A 13,887-nucleotide genomic window follows, 5' to 3' on the forward strand; every position below is an offset into this window, starting at 1 on the left:
GCAAACTGCTTACATGAAGGAAAACTACACCAGTTATAGAACTCTAGGAAGGGTCCATGTCAAGACTAAAACCGGGCCGGCACCGTGGCTCACGAGGCTAATCCTCTACCTGTGGCCCCAGCACCCCGGGTTCTAGTCCCGGTCGGGGCACTGGATTCTGTCCTGGTTGCCCCTCTTCCAGTCCAGCTCTCTGCTGTGGCCCAGGAGTGCAGTAGAGGATGGCCCAAGTGCTTGGGCCCTGCACCCGCATGGGAGACCAGGAGGAAGCACCTGGCTCCTGGCTTTGGATTGGTGCAGCGCCAGCCATGGTGGCCATTTGGGGAGTGAACTATGGAAGGAAGACCTTTCTCTCTGTCTCTCTCTCACTGTCTAACTCTGCCTGTCAAAAAAAAGAGACTAAAACCAGAAGGGTTGGTTGGCAATCTACAAAAGAACTCAGATTCTGATGTTTCCTCAATTCCATATAGCAATGTGTAGCTTCCAGTGAAAGATTCCATGACAGACTTTCACCCCTTCCAGATTCTTCAAGATGAGAAGAAATGTGGGCTGGATATAAAGCATTCCCTGTTTCTAGATCCACTGTCATTTTCTGGACCAGTCACTTCAATGAGCCTATGCTCTTAGAAAATACGACAATGAAGAGTAGAAAATCTCCTCCTGGACTAATATTTTGAGATGAAAGGATATTCCTAAGTCAAAGCACTGAATTTAGGAATTCTTACAATTTGTTTTCCAAGACCAGTCAAGCTATTATCATTCTATGAATCCAATGTTCATATGTTGAGTCGTGCTAGGCAAATGAAACCTCTAAAACTATGAGCCCAACTCCCTACATTCCAACAAATACATTTTTTAAAATAATCAATTCAGAGAGGCTATAAAAACCATGCAATAATGTCTTTTATTATGTATGTTTTTATTTTTCTCCAGTATTTCCTCAATCTGTATACATAGGCAAAAGTATGCTGTTTGACATTGGACTGCAAACTTTATCACTGCCTGGAAAAGGAACAATTGGCCCTAACACGTGCTTAACCAGGGGGCCAGTTCATCTGCCGACCCCCAAGAACGTGGAGATGAACGTGATAGACGGACTGTCCACCATCGGAGCCCTCGTTCACCACCATTCGGTAACCCTTCTTTAGGCCCAGGTCAGCAGCACATTTCTTGCCAACAATCATTAAATGTCCAAGAAGCTGGAAAAGAAAAAAAAGAACAATAAGAACAAAGGATTTATGACTTCTTAGCATTGAATTACAAAATATCAAATTAAAAAACTCCAAGCTTGGGCAAATATTTGGAAAACTCAATCCCTATATAATTTAAAATTCATTAAGATTATGTATTTATTCAATACTAATCTCAATAAGGACATACATTTGTTACTCAATTTGAAAATATTTTTTCTTAAAGATTTATTTATTTGAATTACAGAGAGAGAGCAAGCAAGCAAGCGATCTTCCATCCACTGGTTCATTCCCCAGATGGCCACAACCACTTATGCTGGGCCAATCCAAAGCCAGGAGCTTCTTCCAGGTCGCCCATGTGGGTGCAGGGGTCCACGGACTTGGATCATCTTCCACTGCTTTCCCAGGCACATTAGCAGGGAGCTGGATTGCAAGCAGTCAAGCAGCCAGCTCGAACCGGCTCCCATATGGGATGCCAGCACTGTAGGGGCAGCTTAACCTGTTATACCACAGTACCAGCTCCAAAAACTTTTTATTTTAAAGATTTATTTACTTATTTGAAAGTCAGAGTTACAGACAGGGAGAGACAGAAACAGAAATCTTCCCCTTTACTACTACTATCTTCTACTCCCCAAATGGCTACAACAGTCAGGGCTGGGCCACGCCAAAGCTAGGAGCTTCTTCTAGATTTCCACCATGGGTAGCAGGGGCCCAAGCACTCGGGCCATCTTCCAAAGCTTTTCCCAGGCCATTAGCAGGGAACTGGATCTGAAACAGAGCAGCCGGGACACGTACCAGCACCAATGTAGGATATCAGTATTGCAGGCAGCAATATATGCTGATATAAAGCAATACTTTACCTGCTGGCCCCCAGATTAAAAAACTTTTTTAAAAAAGATCTATTTATTTGAGAGGCGGAATTACAGACAGAGAGAGGGAAAAACAGACAGATCTTCCGTCCACTGGTTTATTCCCCAAATGGCTGCAAAAGCCAGAACTGGGCCAATCTGAAGCCAGGAGCCAGAAGCTCCTTCTGTGTCTCCCACATGGATGCAGGGATCCAAGAAAGCACTTGGGCTATTTGCGCTATCTTCTACTGCTTTTCCAAGCTATGAAGAGGGAACTGGACCAGCAGTGGGGCAGCCAGAATGTGAACTGGCGCCCATATGAGATGCCAGCACCCGAGGCAGAGGCTTTACCTACTATAAGCCACAGTACTGGCCCCCTGAAGCTTCCTATTTATACTCCAAGAGGTATTTAAAGTTTTCTAAATAAAACAAGATATCCTGCTTTCTTTGTATGGGGGAGTGTAACAATCAGGATAGGTTTGGTTGTACTGTGGTAACCAGCCTGAAGTTTGGTTAACAACAAAATGTACAGAAGCGTCTCACATTCTCTACATGTTCATCACAAGCTAACTAGGCTATAGATTCCACATCTTTTTCAGTTTCTGATCTAGACTGATAAAGCAGTAACAGAGTAAAAAGGGAATAAAGCAAACCAAGTACTGGCTTTTAACATTTCTATTCAACAGACACTTATCACTTCTGCTTGGATTCACTGGCCAAATCAAATCTTACAACTAGGCCTGCCTTTACTAAGGCAGGAAGTATAATTACCCCTGAAAAAAAAAAAAAAAAAAAAAAAAAAAAAAGAGTGCTGAGGGCCAGCACTGTGATACAGCAGATTAAGTCACTGCCTGGGACACCAGCATCCCATACTGAAGGACTAGTTTGGATCCCCGCTGCTATGCCTCTGATCCAGCTCCCTGCTACTGCACCTGGGGAATCAGCAGAAGATCACTGAGGTGCTCGGGTCCCTGCTACCCACGTGGGAGACCAGGCTCCTGGCTTTGGCCTGGCCCAACCCTAACCACTGCAGCTATTTGGGGAGTGAACCAGCAGATGAAAGGTTCTTTCTCTGTTACTCTGCCTTTAAAATAAATCTTTAAAAAAATAAATAATGGGGCTGGTGTTGTGATGTAGCAAGTAAAGCTGCCACCTACAATGCCAGCATCCCATGTAGGTGACAGTTTGGGTCCCAACTGCTCCACTTCCAATCCAACTCCCTGCTGCTGTGCTGGGAAAAGCAGCAGAAGATGGCTGAAGTACTTGGGCCCCTGCGCCTACACAGGAGACCTCTCACTTTGGCCTATCCCAGCCCCAGCTGTTGCGGCCATCTGGGGAGTAAACCAGCAGATGGAAGATCTCTATCTTCCTCTCTTTCTCCTTAACTCTGCTTCTGAAATAAATAAAAAATAAATCCTTTCAATTAATAAATAAGAGTAATAAGTACTTACAAACAATCTAGATACAATCTACCACGAAGAACATTATTATTTTAATTGAGACATGTGCTCCAAGGCAAAACCAAGGAATTCTTTCTGCTCCCTGTGAAATCAACTGTACCCTTCTATGTTGACAAAAAACCAGTCTGACCAACTAATCCTTGTTTGGGATGCTTTTGTGTAGGAATCTTCTTCACTTGTTCTTTTGATATGTATATATACATAATTTGATGAGAAACAACTTGTACATTCAAAATTAACCAAAAACTAAAGGTTGGGCCTCAAAAAATGAATGTGAAAGTCTCACATCTCCCACTGGTGGAAGCTTACTCCAGCTGGCACAGGAGAACCCTACCTATCAGGTACAGAAGCTCCTCTTTGCCACTGTCCCCAAATGCTGAGAAAGCAAAGCCTGCTCCAGAAATCAGGGCGCTTCTGGAAGTAGAAGATCGAATACAGGATGGCAATACTGTTTGCTAAATACTGTTTCCCTACTGTATTTAATACTGAACAAATGCATGTGAAACATTTTCTCTGTCTTTTGTGACCTTCAGTGCCTCATTGACATTTTAAGAGTCAAATTATGCCTTTGACCAGAACAGGGACACAACCATAAGATTCAGATTACAATAGACCTTACTGCATTTACAACATAGTTCACAGGTGCTGGGCTTAGAGGGCAATGGGAATAGAAACACATGACTCTGTCTACCTTCCCTCTTTTCTTGCCATAGAAATGAAAGCAGCTTCCTTCCTTGAGGGCTTGACAGAACGTTGGGAAGAAAGGTTAACCTGCGCCACTGTTCTCTTCCCTGAGAAACCATAAACCATGAACTGAAAGTTTCAGGTTTTTCTCTGGCCAACCCTCCCACCTTTAACTTTTATTAGAGAAGAAAGTTGGCAATACATAAATAAACTCCATCTGCAAATGCAAACTGCCCATAGGCTGATTAAAGAAACAGAAACAAGATGGCCCAGGGTGACACCAACTATTTGCCTCAGGACCTGGACAGGTCCTCAGGAAAAGCTACCAACAGACACTAGGAAGTTACTGGGCAAAGCAGAATATTCTGTCACTAAACATTCTGATAACCAAAGAAGTCTCCAATCAGTTCCAAGAAGGCTTAACTATTAAAAGCCCAAATTCAAGAAAGAAGATTTCTGTGAGTTAACTCTGAAATCAGGTTTTGAAATGGTAAAAAAAAAATTCCTTATTTTAAAGTGTTAAACTATATACAGCATGTACCTGTGCTGGTCACAAATTTAATTATGAGCTAGCAAAATTTTAAAGCTCGTCCAGTAAATTATTCCTGACAAGGAACAGTGTATTCTTTGTAAAAGAGCTGACCTTAAATCTCCAATTAAGAATGTTAACTGAGTAAAAATTCACAGTCTACCCTTACAGACAAGAGCTGCATTTGAATAAGGTCTGGCTTCAAAATGCCAGAATTGTGCAATTAGACTGAATGTTAAAAACAGTATTCTGATGTTTTCAACCTTCTTATGGCAAGTAAGAAGGCATTTCACCATTAAGCACTCACTGTAAGCTTTGAACTCTGGTTAAAAATTAATGTCCTAGGCCGGCGCCGCGGCTCACTAGGCTAATCCTCCGCCTTGCGGCGCCGGCACACCGGGTTCTAGTCCCGGTCGGGGCGCCGGATTCTGTCCCGGTTGCCCCTCTTCCAGGCCAGCCCTCTGCTGTGGCCAGGGAGTGCAGTGGAGGATGGCCCAGGTGCTTGGGCCCTGCATCCCATGGGAGACCAGGAAAAGCACCTGGCTCCTGGCTCCTGCCATCGGATCGGCGGGGTGCGCCGGCCGCAGCGCGCCGACCGCGGCGGCCATTGGAGGGTGAACCAACGGCAAAAGGAAGACCTTTCTCTCTGTCTCTCTCTCTCACTGTCCACTCTGCCTGTCAAAAAAAAAAAAAAAAAAATTAATGTCCTAAAGTTATAAGTTTCAAAAGTATCTTGCTTTGAAAAGGTACCCCCCAAATAAATAGGTAAAATGCTGAACACAAAATATCAATTTCTTAATTTCAATATCTTTAAATATTTTGTGAGATACTACATACAGATAAAAATGAAAACATGTGAACAAAATAAAGAACAGTAACAGAACACTACCTTCCAGATCAAGAAATAGAACTTTACTCTACAGGATTCCAAGTGCCCCAACTCAGTCACACTTTCTCCACCTATGTCCCTACTCCAAAGGTTACCAATCTTTTTCTCTCTGTGGTTTGACTTTTAACTCTCTTTATGGAATCTGTTGGTGAATATTAAGTTCTTAAATTTTCATGTGCTCAATTTAACCTTTTCTGTTTCTAGACTGTACCTCTTGTTTCTTGTGAAGAAATCCTTCGCAGCACCAAGGTCATAAAGATACTCTTAATTTTGGCTACTAGAAAAAGCATTCCGAATAGATTTTTAGTGGACCTGAAATGATTTTTGTACAAAGTAATAAGCTGTCCGGTTTTATTTTTTGATAGGAATAATAATTATCCCAACATTATGCTATGTCCATGATTTGCTTAAAAAAAAAAAAAAAAAAAACAAATAACTAGGGGGCAGGGCAGCAATTGGTGCTCGCAGTTGATACAGCTTGGGACAAGAGCATCCCATAACAAAGTGCCTGAGTGTGAGTCCCGGCTTCTCTACCAATTTGGGGTTCATGCTAATACACACATGAGAAGCAGCAAATGGAGTCTCAAGTGCTTGAACCCATGCCACATATGTGAGAAACTAGACTGAGTTCCAGGCTCCTGGCTTCAGGCTGGCCCAGCCCCAACTGCTGCAGGCATTTAGGGAATGAATCAGCAGATCAAGATCTCCATCTGTCTTTCTCTGACTCTGCCTTTCAAATAAGTAAAGACAGAAAAATAATGAAAAGCGATGGTGAGGATGTGGAGAAACTGAAATATTCACACGTTGCTGGGGAGGATATAAAATGGCCCAGCAGCTTTGGAAGACATCTGGGAAGCTCCTCAAAAGAATAAACACTGTTACCCTAGGGCCCAATAATTTCAGTCCTAGGAATATATCTGAGTAAATGAAAATATATGTCCATACAAATATGTGAAACAAACGTTCACAGCAGCATTATTCATAACAGCCAAAAAGTAGAAAAATAAAATGGGGCCTATCTCTACAATGGGACATTATTTGGTCATTAAAAAAAAAAAAAAGAATGAAGTACCAAAACATCTCCTATGTGAAGCTTGACAACATTAAGTGAAAAAAAAAGTTACAAACATCATATAGTGGATCCATTTCTAGGAAATGTGCAATAGGCCAATCTAGAGACAAAAAGTGATTACAGGTCCCCTTCGGTGCAGTGGCGGGGGACATGGAGAAGTAGGCAGAATGGAGAGCGACTACTAATACCTTTGGAGTTTCCTTTGGAATGAAAATGTTCTGAAACTAACTAAGGTGATGGTTGCCTAATTTTGTGAACAAAGCAAAAATCAGTGACCTGCATACTCAAAATAGGTGGAGCATATGACGTGAATTACATCAGTAAAGTTGCTTTGTTTTCACCTGTGTCTATCCAAACTGCTCCAGTTAAGTCACTTCATGTAGTAAACAGAGAGGATCCTTGAGAGAAGTATCCCTTACCAAGCTCATCATCCTACTTTTTCTTTATGAAAATAAGTGAAAAAATAGCAAGCACTGTGCTTCAGTAACAGGCCATTCCTGTCTGCCTTGAGGGAAAACCACCATCTCCTACCAAGTGTTGGCCAAAACTTTTTGTTTAGTAGTAAAGAGGGAGAAACCTACTGTCCACCCTTAAAACACAGCAAAATGAAATGGATTTCATCACAGACTACCGGCTTATGCCCTGTAAAGGGGAATAAAAAGGACAAAGATATCCTTTTTCTTTATCGGAACAGCAGCACAGTAGAGCCAGCAAAGGCATTCACTTTCTATCACCAAAGGAAAACGTCATCAAAATATTAAAGATGCAGCCTTCAGAAAGAGGGCTGCTGGCAAGTAAACAGACGAATATTTGGTCATCGTTCTTCTTAAAAGAATAAAATAAGTGAGATTCTTCAGCTCACGTATTTTTTGATGTCCTTGAAATGTTCATCTCTCTGCTTTGAAAGAACTGAAATAAACTCTAGTCCTCCCAAGAATCATTCACATCTTTTGCAGACCAAATAAAACCCCAAAAACTTACACTTAGTAACCCAATCTCAAAGGAATTCTCAAGACAAAGGAAAATGAACAGATACTAAGCACTGAAAAAAACACCTGACCTTCCCTGGCATTCACAGCTACTACCTAAAACTATCCAGCTTGACATTACTCAAATTAGATATATCATAAAAAGTTTTGTCAGAAAGCAAGTATTATTCAAGTAATACCATTACCCTGAATTAGGGAAGTATTTACAGTTTTTTATTATTATATAATATCAGGGAATTTTGTTCCCTTTTTTCTACTCAATCTTAAAGGATAATGAAACTCAAGTAGAATATAGATTTAGAACCAATAAATTAATTAATAATTAAAATCAGGATTACCAGAAAACATAGTTTAAAGAAAGATATAGAGTGGGCTTTTGTCCTAACAGGTAAGCCATCACCATTTCGCCCAAGCTCCACACTGGAGTGTGTGAGTTTGAATCCTAGCTTTGGCTCCTGATTACAACTTACTGCTAATGTGGATCCTGCCACCATATAGGAGACCTGGATTGAACTCCTGGATCCCAGCTTTGGCTCCCTACCAGGACACTATGGGCATTTGGGGAATAAACCAGTAGATAGGCGCACCCTCTGCTTCTCAAATAATTTTAATTTTTTTATTTACATATATACAGATTGAGGAGCATGGTGATACTTTCCACCTTACCTTCCCTCCTCCTTCCTTTCTTATTTTTTCTTTTAATTTTTCCAGTGACATACTTTCAGTTTATCTTATAATCGTAAGGCTAACATCCCACTAAGAGTGCAATAAATAGAAGAAAAAGTCCACTGTTCTTCAGCAATAGACAAGCACTGTAATCAATAATCACATCTCAAAATGTCAAATTTGCTCATCTACATTACATTTTTTTGTTTTCTATTAATTATCACAGGGAAAATGTGTTATTTGTCTTTCGGACTGGTCTCTTTTCACTAAGCATAATGGTTCAAATAATCTGTTTAAAAAACAAATGTTTAGAGCATTTATCAGCCTTCTAAATATTTGGTTTTCAAGTATAATGAGATGAATTGCTTATATATAAGATTTGGGGCACCTTCCAGTTCTAAAATATTGTTTTCCAACATAGATGACAAAAATTGTTACAATTCCTCTCATTTACATGTAAGTTAGCAATCTACAGCTAGGTTCCAGAAAAAGAAAAAGTATTTCTTTTTCTTTTTTTTTTTTTTTTTTTTTTTTTTTGACAGGCAGAGTGGACAGTGAGAGAGAGAGACAGAGAGAAAGGTCTTCCTTTTGCCGTTGGTTCACCCTCCAATGGCCGCCACGGCTGGCGTGCTGCGGCCAGCGCACCGCGCTGATCCGAAGGCAGGAGCCAGGTGCTTCTCCTGGTCTCCCATGGGGTGCAGGGCCCAAGGACTTGGGCCATCCTCCACTGCCCTCCCGGGCAACAGCAGAGAGCTGGCCTGGAAGAGGGGCAACCGGGACAGAATCTGGCGCCCCGACCGGGACTAGAACCCGGTGTGCTGGTGCCGCTAGGTGGAGGATTAGCCTATTGAGCCGCGGTGCCAGCCAGAAAAAGTATTTCTATAAAGTTTTATAAACAACAAAATGATGTTCACTAAAATAATGAAGATTAAAATAGCTTGAGAAATTCAAGCTTTTAGTAAAGATTTCCTTTGGAAAAATATTTACTCTACAGGTCTAAAAAACCCTGATAGGTAAACAAATGTCATAAATCCTCACAGAAGGAGCAACTTATCAGTACAGGTGAAATGATGGAAATTTACAAAATCTTTCAATGTCATATAATGCCATCTTACTGAGTTTACTCAAGATAATTTACCTTTTCGTGACCACTCAGAGTTCTAATTATAACAATTAGAAATTTATTCAAAAAAAAAAGGCCAGCACCACAGCTCAGTAGGCTAATCCCCCACCTTGCAGCGCCAGCACACCAGGTTCTAGTCCTGGTCGGGGCACCAGATTCTGTCCCGGTTGCCCCTCTTCCAGGCCAGCTCTCTGCTGTGGCCCAGGAGGGCAGTGGAGGATGGCCCAAGTGCTTGGGCCCTGCACCTGATGGGAGACCAGGAGAAGCACCTGGCTCCTGCCTTTGGATAGGTGTGGTGCGCTGGCCACAGCGGCCATTGGAGGGTGAACCAACAGCAAAGGAAGACCTGTCTCTCTGTCTCTCTCTCTCACTGTCCACTCTGCCTGTCAAAAAAAAAAAAAAGAAATTTTTACATATTATCCAGTCCCATCCAGTAGGATGTAAGATATTAAAACCTATTTATTTTATGAGTAGTTTCTGGACTACTATGCTTTACAAGTTACATCTTTATGTCACAGGTTTCTTCATTCCTTCTACAGTTAAGTAATCAATTCTGACTAGCTCTAGCAGTCCCTCCAAGAGTCAGTAACGTTCTCTACAAAAAGATAGTAAATACTGTAAAGTTTATGGGTCACATGGCCTCCATCAAAACTACTCAACCCTGGGGCCGGCGCTGTGGCACAACGTGTTAATGCCCTGGCCTGAAGTGCCAGCATCCATTAGGGGCGCCAGTTCTAGTCCCGGCTGCTCCTCTTCCAGTCCAGCTCTCTGCTGTGGCCTGGGAAAGCAGTAGAAGATGGCCCAAGTCCTTGGGCCCCTGCACCTTCATGGGAGACCCAGAAGAAGCTCCTGGCTCCTGGCTTTGGATCAGCGCAGCTCCGGCCATCTGGGGAGTGAACCATCAGACAGAAGACCTCTCTCTGCCTCTCCTCTCTCTGTGTAACTCTTTCAAATGAAATAAATAAATATTTTTTAAAGATTATTTATTTATTTATTTGACAGGTAGAGTTACAGACAGTGAGAGAGAGACAGAGAGAAAGGTCTTCCTTCCCCTGGTTCATGCCGCCGATCCAAAGCCAGGAGCTGGGTACTTCCTCCTGGTCTCCCATGCAGGTGCAGGGGCTAAAGGACTTGGGCCTTCCTCCACTGCCCTCCGGGGCCACAGCAGAGAGCTGGACTGGAAGAGGAGCAACCAGGACTAGAACCAGTGCCCATATGGGATGCCGGCGCCACAGGCGGAGGACCAACCACGTGAACCACGGTGCCAGGCCCGAAATAAATAAATCTTAAAAAAAAAAAATAAAACAACTACTCAACCCTGCTTTTCTAGTGCAAAAGCAGCCACGGACAATGGTTAGACAGTGGGAATAGTTGTGCTGCAGTAATACTTTAAACAAACAGGCAGCTGGTCAGATTTGGCCCACAGGCCACAGGTTGCCAATCCCTGCTTTAATTTGTTGATTGATTTTAGTAATCAAGTCTTTACATATATTAAGTATGTGTATTCATAATTAAGGATTGAAGAGGTTCACTGAGTTATATACATTGCCTTTGTATCTATTTTGGGAGGAGGTGATTTGTCTGATGTGGGGTTTCAGGTACATAGTATTGGCTTTCAAGAGGTCTCCAATGTTCCAGTGCAAATCACCCTTTCAAACACCAGAATTTCATAGCTTTAATATTTTCCATTCATATATTTCTGTCTGATTGAATCACACTATGCCAATTCCTGGTCTGAAGACAGGCTAATAAAATGTATCTTATTTCTGAATGTTCCCCCTTTAGAAAAATCACACGTTATATAGCACATTGAACTCATTTTGGTAATACCCTTAGGAAGATGAAAATGTGACATCACTTTAAGGACAAAGTTTTATCTCCCATTTTAAAAAGCAAGAAAATAAACTGTGTCAGGAATTTACTTACACTTTCATCAGCATCCTCTGCTGCAGAAATCTGGGATATATGTTTCTTAGGTATCACCAGAAAATGTGTTGGTGCTTGAGGGGAAATGTCATGGAAAGCAAGACACTAGGAAAAAGGAAAAAAATCCAAGTTTCAGTACATCATCTAGTAGGCTAACACTTCAAGTATATATTGAGCACTAACCACATGGAACTCGCTGTACTAGATGCTAAGGAATCTACAGGATTCACAAGGTCTTTTCTTGTGGAACCTGTGAGTCTCATGGAACACTGACTTTAAACAAATAAAAGTGTAATTACCAAAGGTCATGCATGTTGGGAAAGAAGAGCAAAGGGTGAAATACATGATTACCTCGCAAAACCTGATTTACGTTGAGTGGTGACGGACAGCCACTCTAAGGGAAGTGGCATTTAAACAGAGCCAGTGGATGAGCAGAAATGAGCCTCCTGGTCGTCTACCCCTCCAGGCTGATCTGGGGTCCTTCTCAGGGCGCCACCCTCAGGGCCTCTCCAGCTACCGCCCACTCCACTCTCCCGCAGTGCTCTCTTCCTCAGCTCCAACCTCTGCCTTCCCAACACACACAATTTCTGAAGGAACTCTTCTGACTCCCCTCTGTCCCTCTCCCTGCCCTCTCCCTTCCCCCATCTTTCCAAGGTCAAAGTCTTGGTTTTCTGCTTTTTTCCCTTTACTGTAGTGCCAGCTTGGTAGTCACATATTTGATAGTCTATTAATACCCACCCATTCTACTCAACTACTTAAGAAATAGGCCCACGGCCGTTGCCGCGGCTCACTAGGCTAATCCACCGCCTTGCCGCACCGGCACACCGGGTTCTAGTCCCGGTCGGGGCGCCAGATTCTGTTCCCGGTTGCCCCTCTTCCAGGCCAGCTCTCTGCTGTGGCCAGGGAGTGCAGTGGAGGATGGCCCAGGTTCTAGGGCCCTGCACCCCATGGGAGACCAGAATAAGTATCTGGCTCCTGCCATCGGATCAGCGCGATGAGCCAGCCGCAGCGGCCATTGGAGGGTGAACCAACGGCAAAGGAAGACCTTTCTCTCTGTCTCTCTCTCTCACTGTCCACTCTGCCTGTCAAAAAAAAAAAAAAAGAAAGAAAGAAAAGAAATAGGCCCATTTTCTTTTGTGGAACTGAGCAGTTTAAGTAGCATGTAGACAAATTCGCAACCACACTGGAAGCGTCTGTTCCTAAACCTACGACATGATTGTTTTCGTGCCCTCGGCTCTCTACTGATGCTTAAAGCCACCCGTGTGTATGTGTCTTTGGGGAAACCTTACCGGGCACGCCCTACAAAATGCTGCATCATTTAGAATGCTTCATGCTGTGGTTCAAACGTCAGTATTTCGAATATCATTCATAATACTTAACTGTGGACTTTTAGATAGAAATCATGCTTCTAAAACAAAAGACCCTCCTAACGAGCGACAGATAATTTAATTTAAACGAATTTAAACGAAATTCACTTTTAAGGCACCGAATTCAATCTTAGTTAACGCTTTAAATCTAAGTAAACACTACTAGCAGCGTCAGATGAATTGTTTTCTTATACTGCCCATTTCTGACATATGTTTGCAGAAACTTCCTAACTAAACGAACCAAGCGTCTGGCCAAGCTGAGTACCTGAGATCCACACCCACAAATACCAAAGTCCGCTACACACTGGCAATTTACCCATCAACAGGGACTCCACCTCCAACGAAACCAACCAAATAAAACCTTCATTTTTAGCTCCTCGACGTACAAGCGTTTCCTGTCGAATATAAAAGCAATCTTCCGACCGCTTCTAAGCGCGGAAACCTTCGGCGGGGAACGTGGAGGGGAAGCGAGTCCCGGGCGTGGGCGCGGGCTTATCTCCGGGTCGGCCCGCCGAGCGGCCCCGCCGCGGCAGCCTGCAGGCCGCCGGCAGCACGCCAGGCGGAGCAGCGCCCCGGAACGGCCAGGGCAGGCCGGCTGTGCGCGGGAGATCGCGGAGATTGGGCCCGAGTCAGGGCGCGATCGGGTTTCTCCCTGTCAGGCAGAGCGCTGACGAGATTGCGAGATTCCTGACCCCGGCGAGGTCCCAGGCCGCCGGGAGCTGGCGGGCGAGCACGCCCGGGAGCCGGCGCGACCCGCACACGCGCCTGGGCCCCGCGGCGCGGCTCTGCGGACGCCCGGCGGCCGGGCCCGCGCCCGCCGCTGATAACGCGTAACCGGAGCGCCGGCACGCGCCGGCAGGCCGCCTCCGGGCGCCCGCGGCCCTGCCCGCTGGCGGGGGGCCCGTCCCTCGGCGGAAAGCCAGCGTGTCCCCGGGCCGCTGCCCCCCGCCCGGCGACGCGACGCCCGGTCCCTACCTGGTCATCCTCGAAAATGATTTTGGCTGGGATTTCCTTGCGGATGATCTTCCCGAAGATCGTGTCGCCACCAGGTCGGGCGACCTGAGCCTTGGCGATCTCATCTGCCATCTCGGGCTGCCTCCCGCGCACCGGCCACGGGAGAAGCGCAGAGAAGGGAGGAAGCCGCGGA

The 13,887-nt window shown here is 44.2% G+C and overlaps 1 protein-coding gene across 1 annotated transcript; it reads right to left on the bottom strand.

Annotated features, from left to right (window-relative positions):
* Positions 1-1,018: 1,018 nt before the first annotated feature.
* HINT1 (histidine triad nucleotide binding protein 1) lies at positions 1,019-13,884 on the bottom strand. The gene is given in 3 exon segments (NM_001082623.1): positions 1,019-1,196; positions 11,374-11,478; positions 13,716-13,884. Coding segments are annotated over 3 exon segments (381 nt in total). The 5' UTR covers positions 13,827-13,884; the 3' UTR covers positions 1,019-1,031.
* Positions 13,885-13,887: the final 3 nt, after the last annotated feature.

Source organism: Oryctolagus cuniculus, chromosome 6 (assembly GCF_964237555.1).
Source record: "Oryctolagus cuniculus chromosome 6, mOryCun1.1, whole genome shotgun sequence".
In the NCBI taxonomy this organism is placed as follows: Eukaryota; Metazoa; Chordata; class Mammalia; order Lagomorpha; family Leporidae; genus Oryctolagus; species Oryctolagus cuniculus.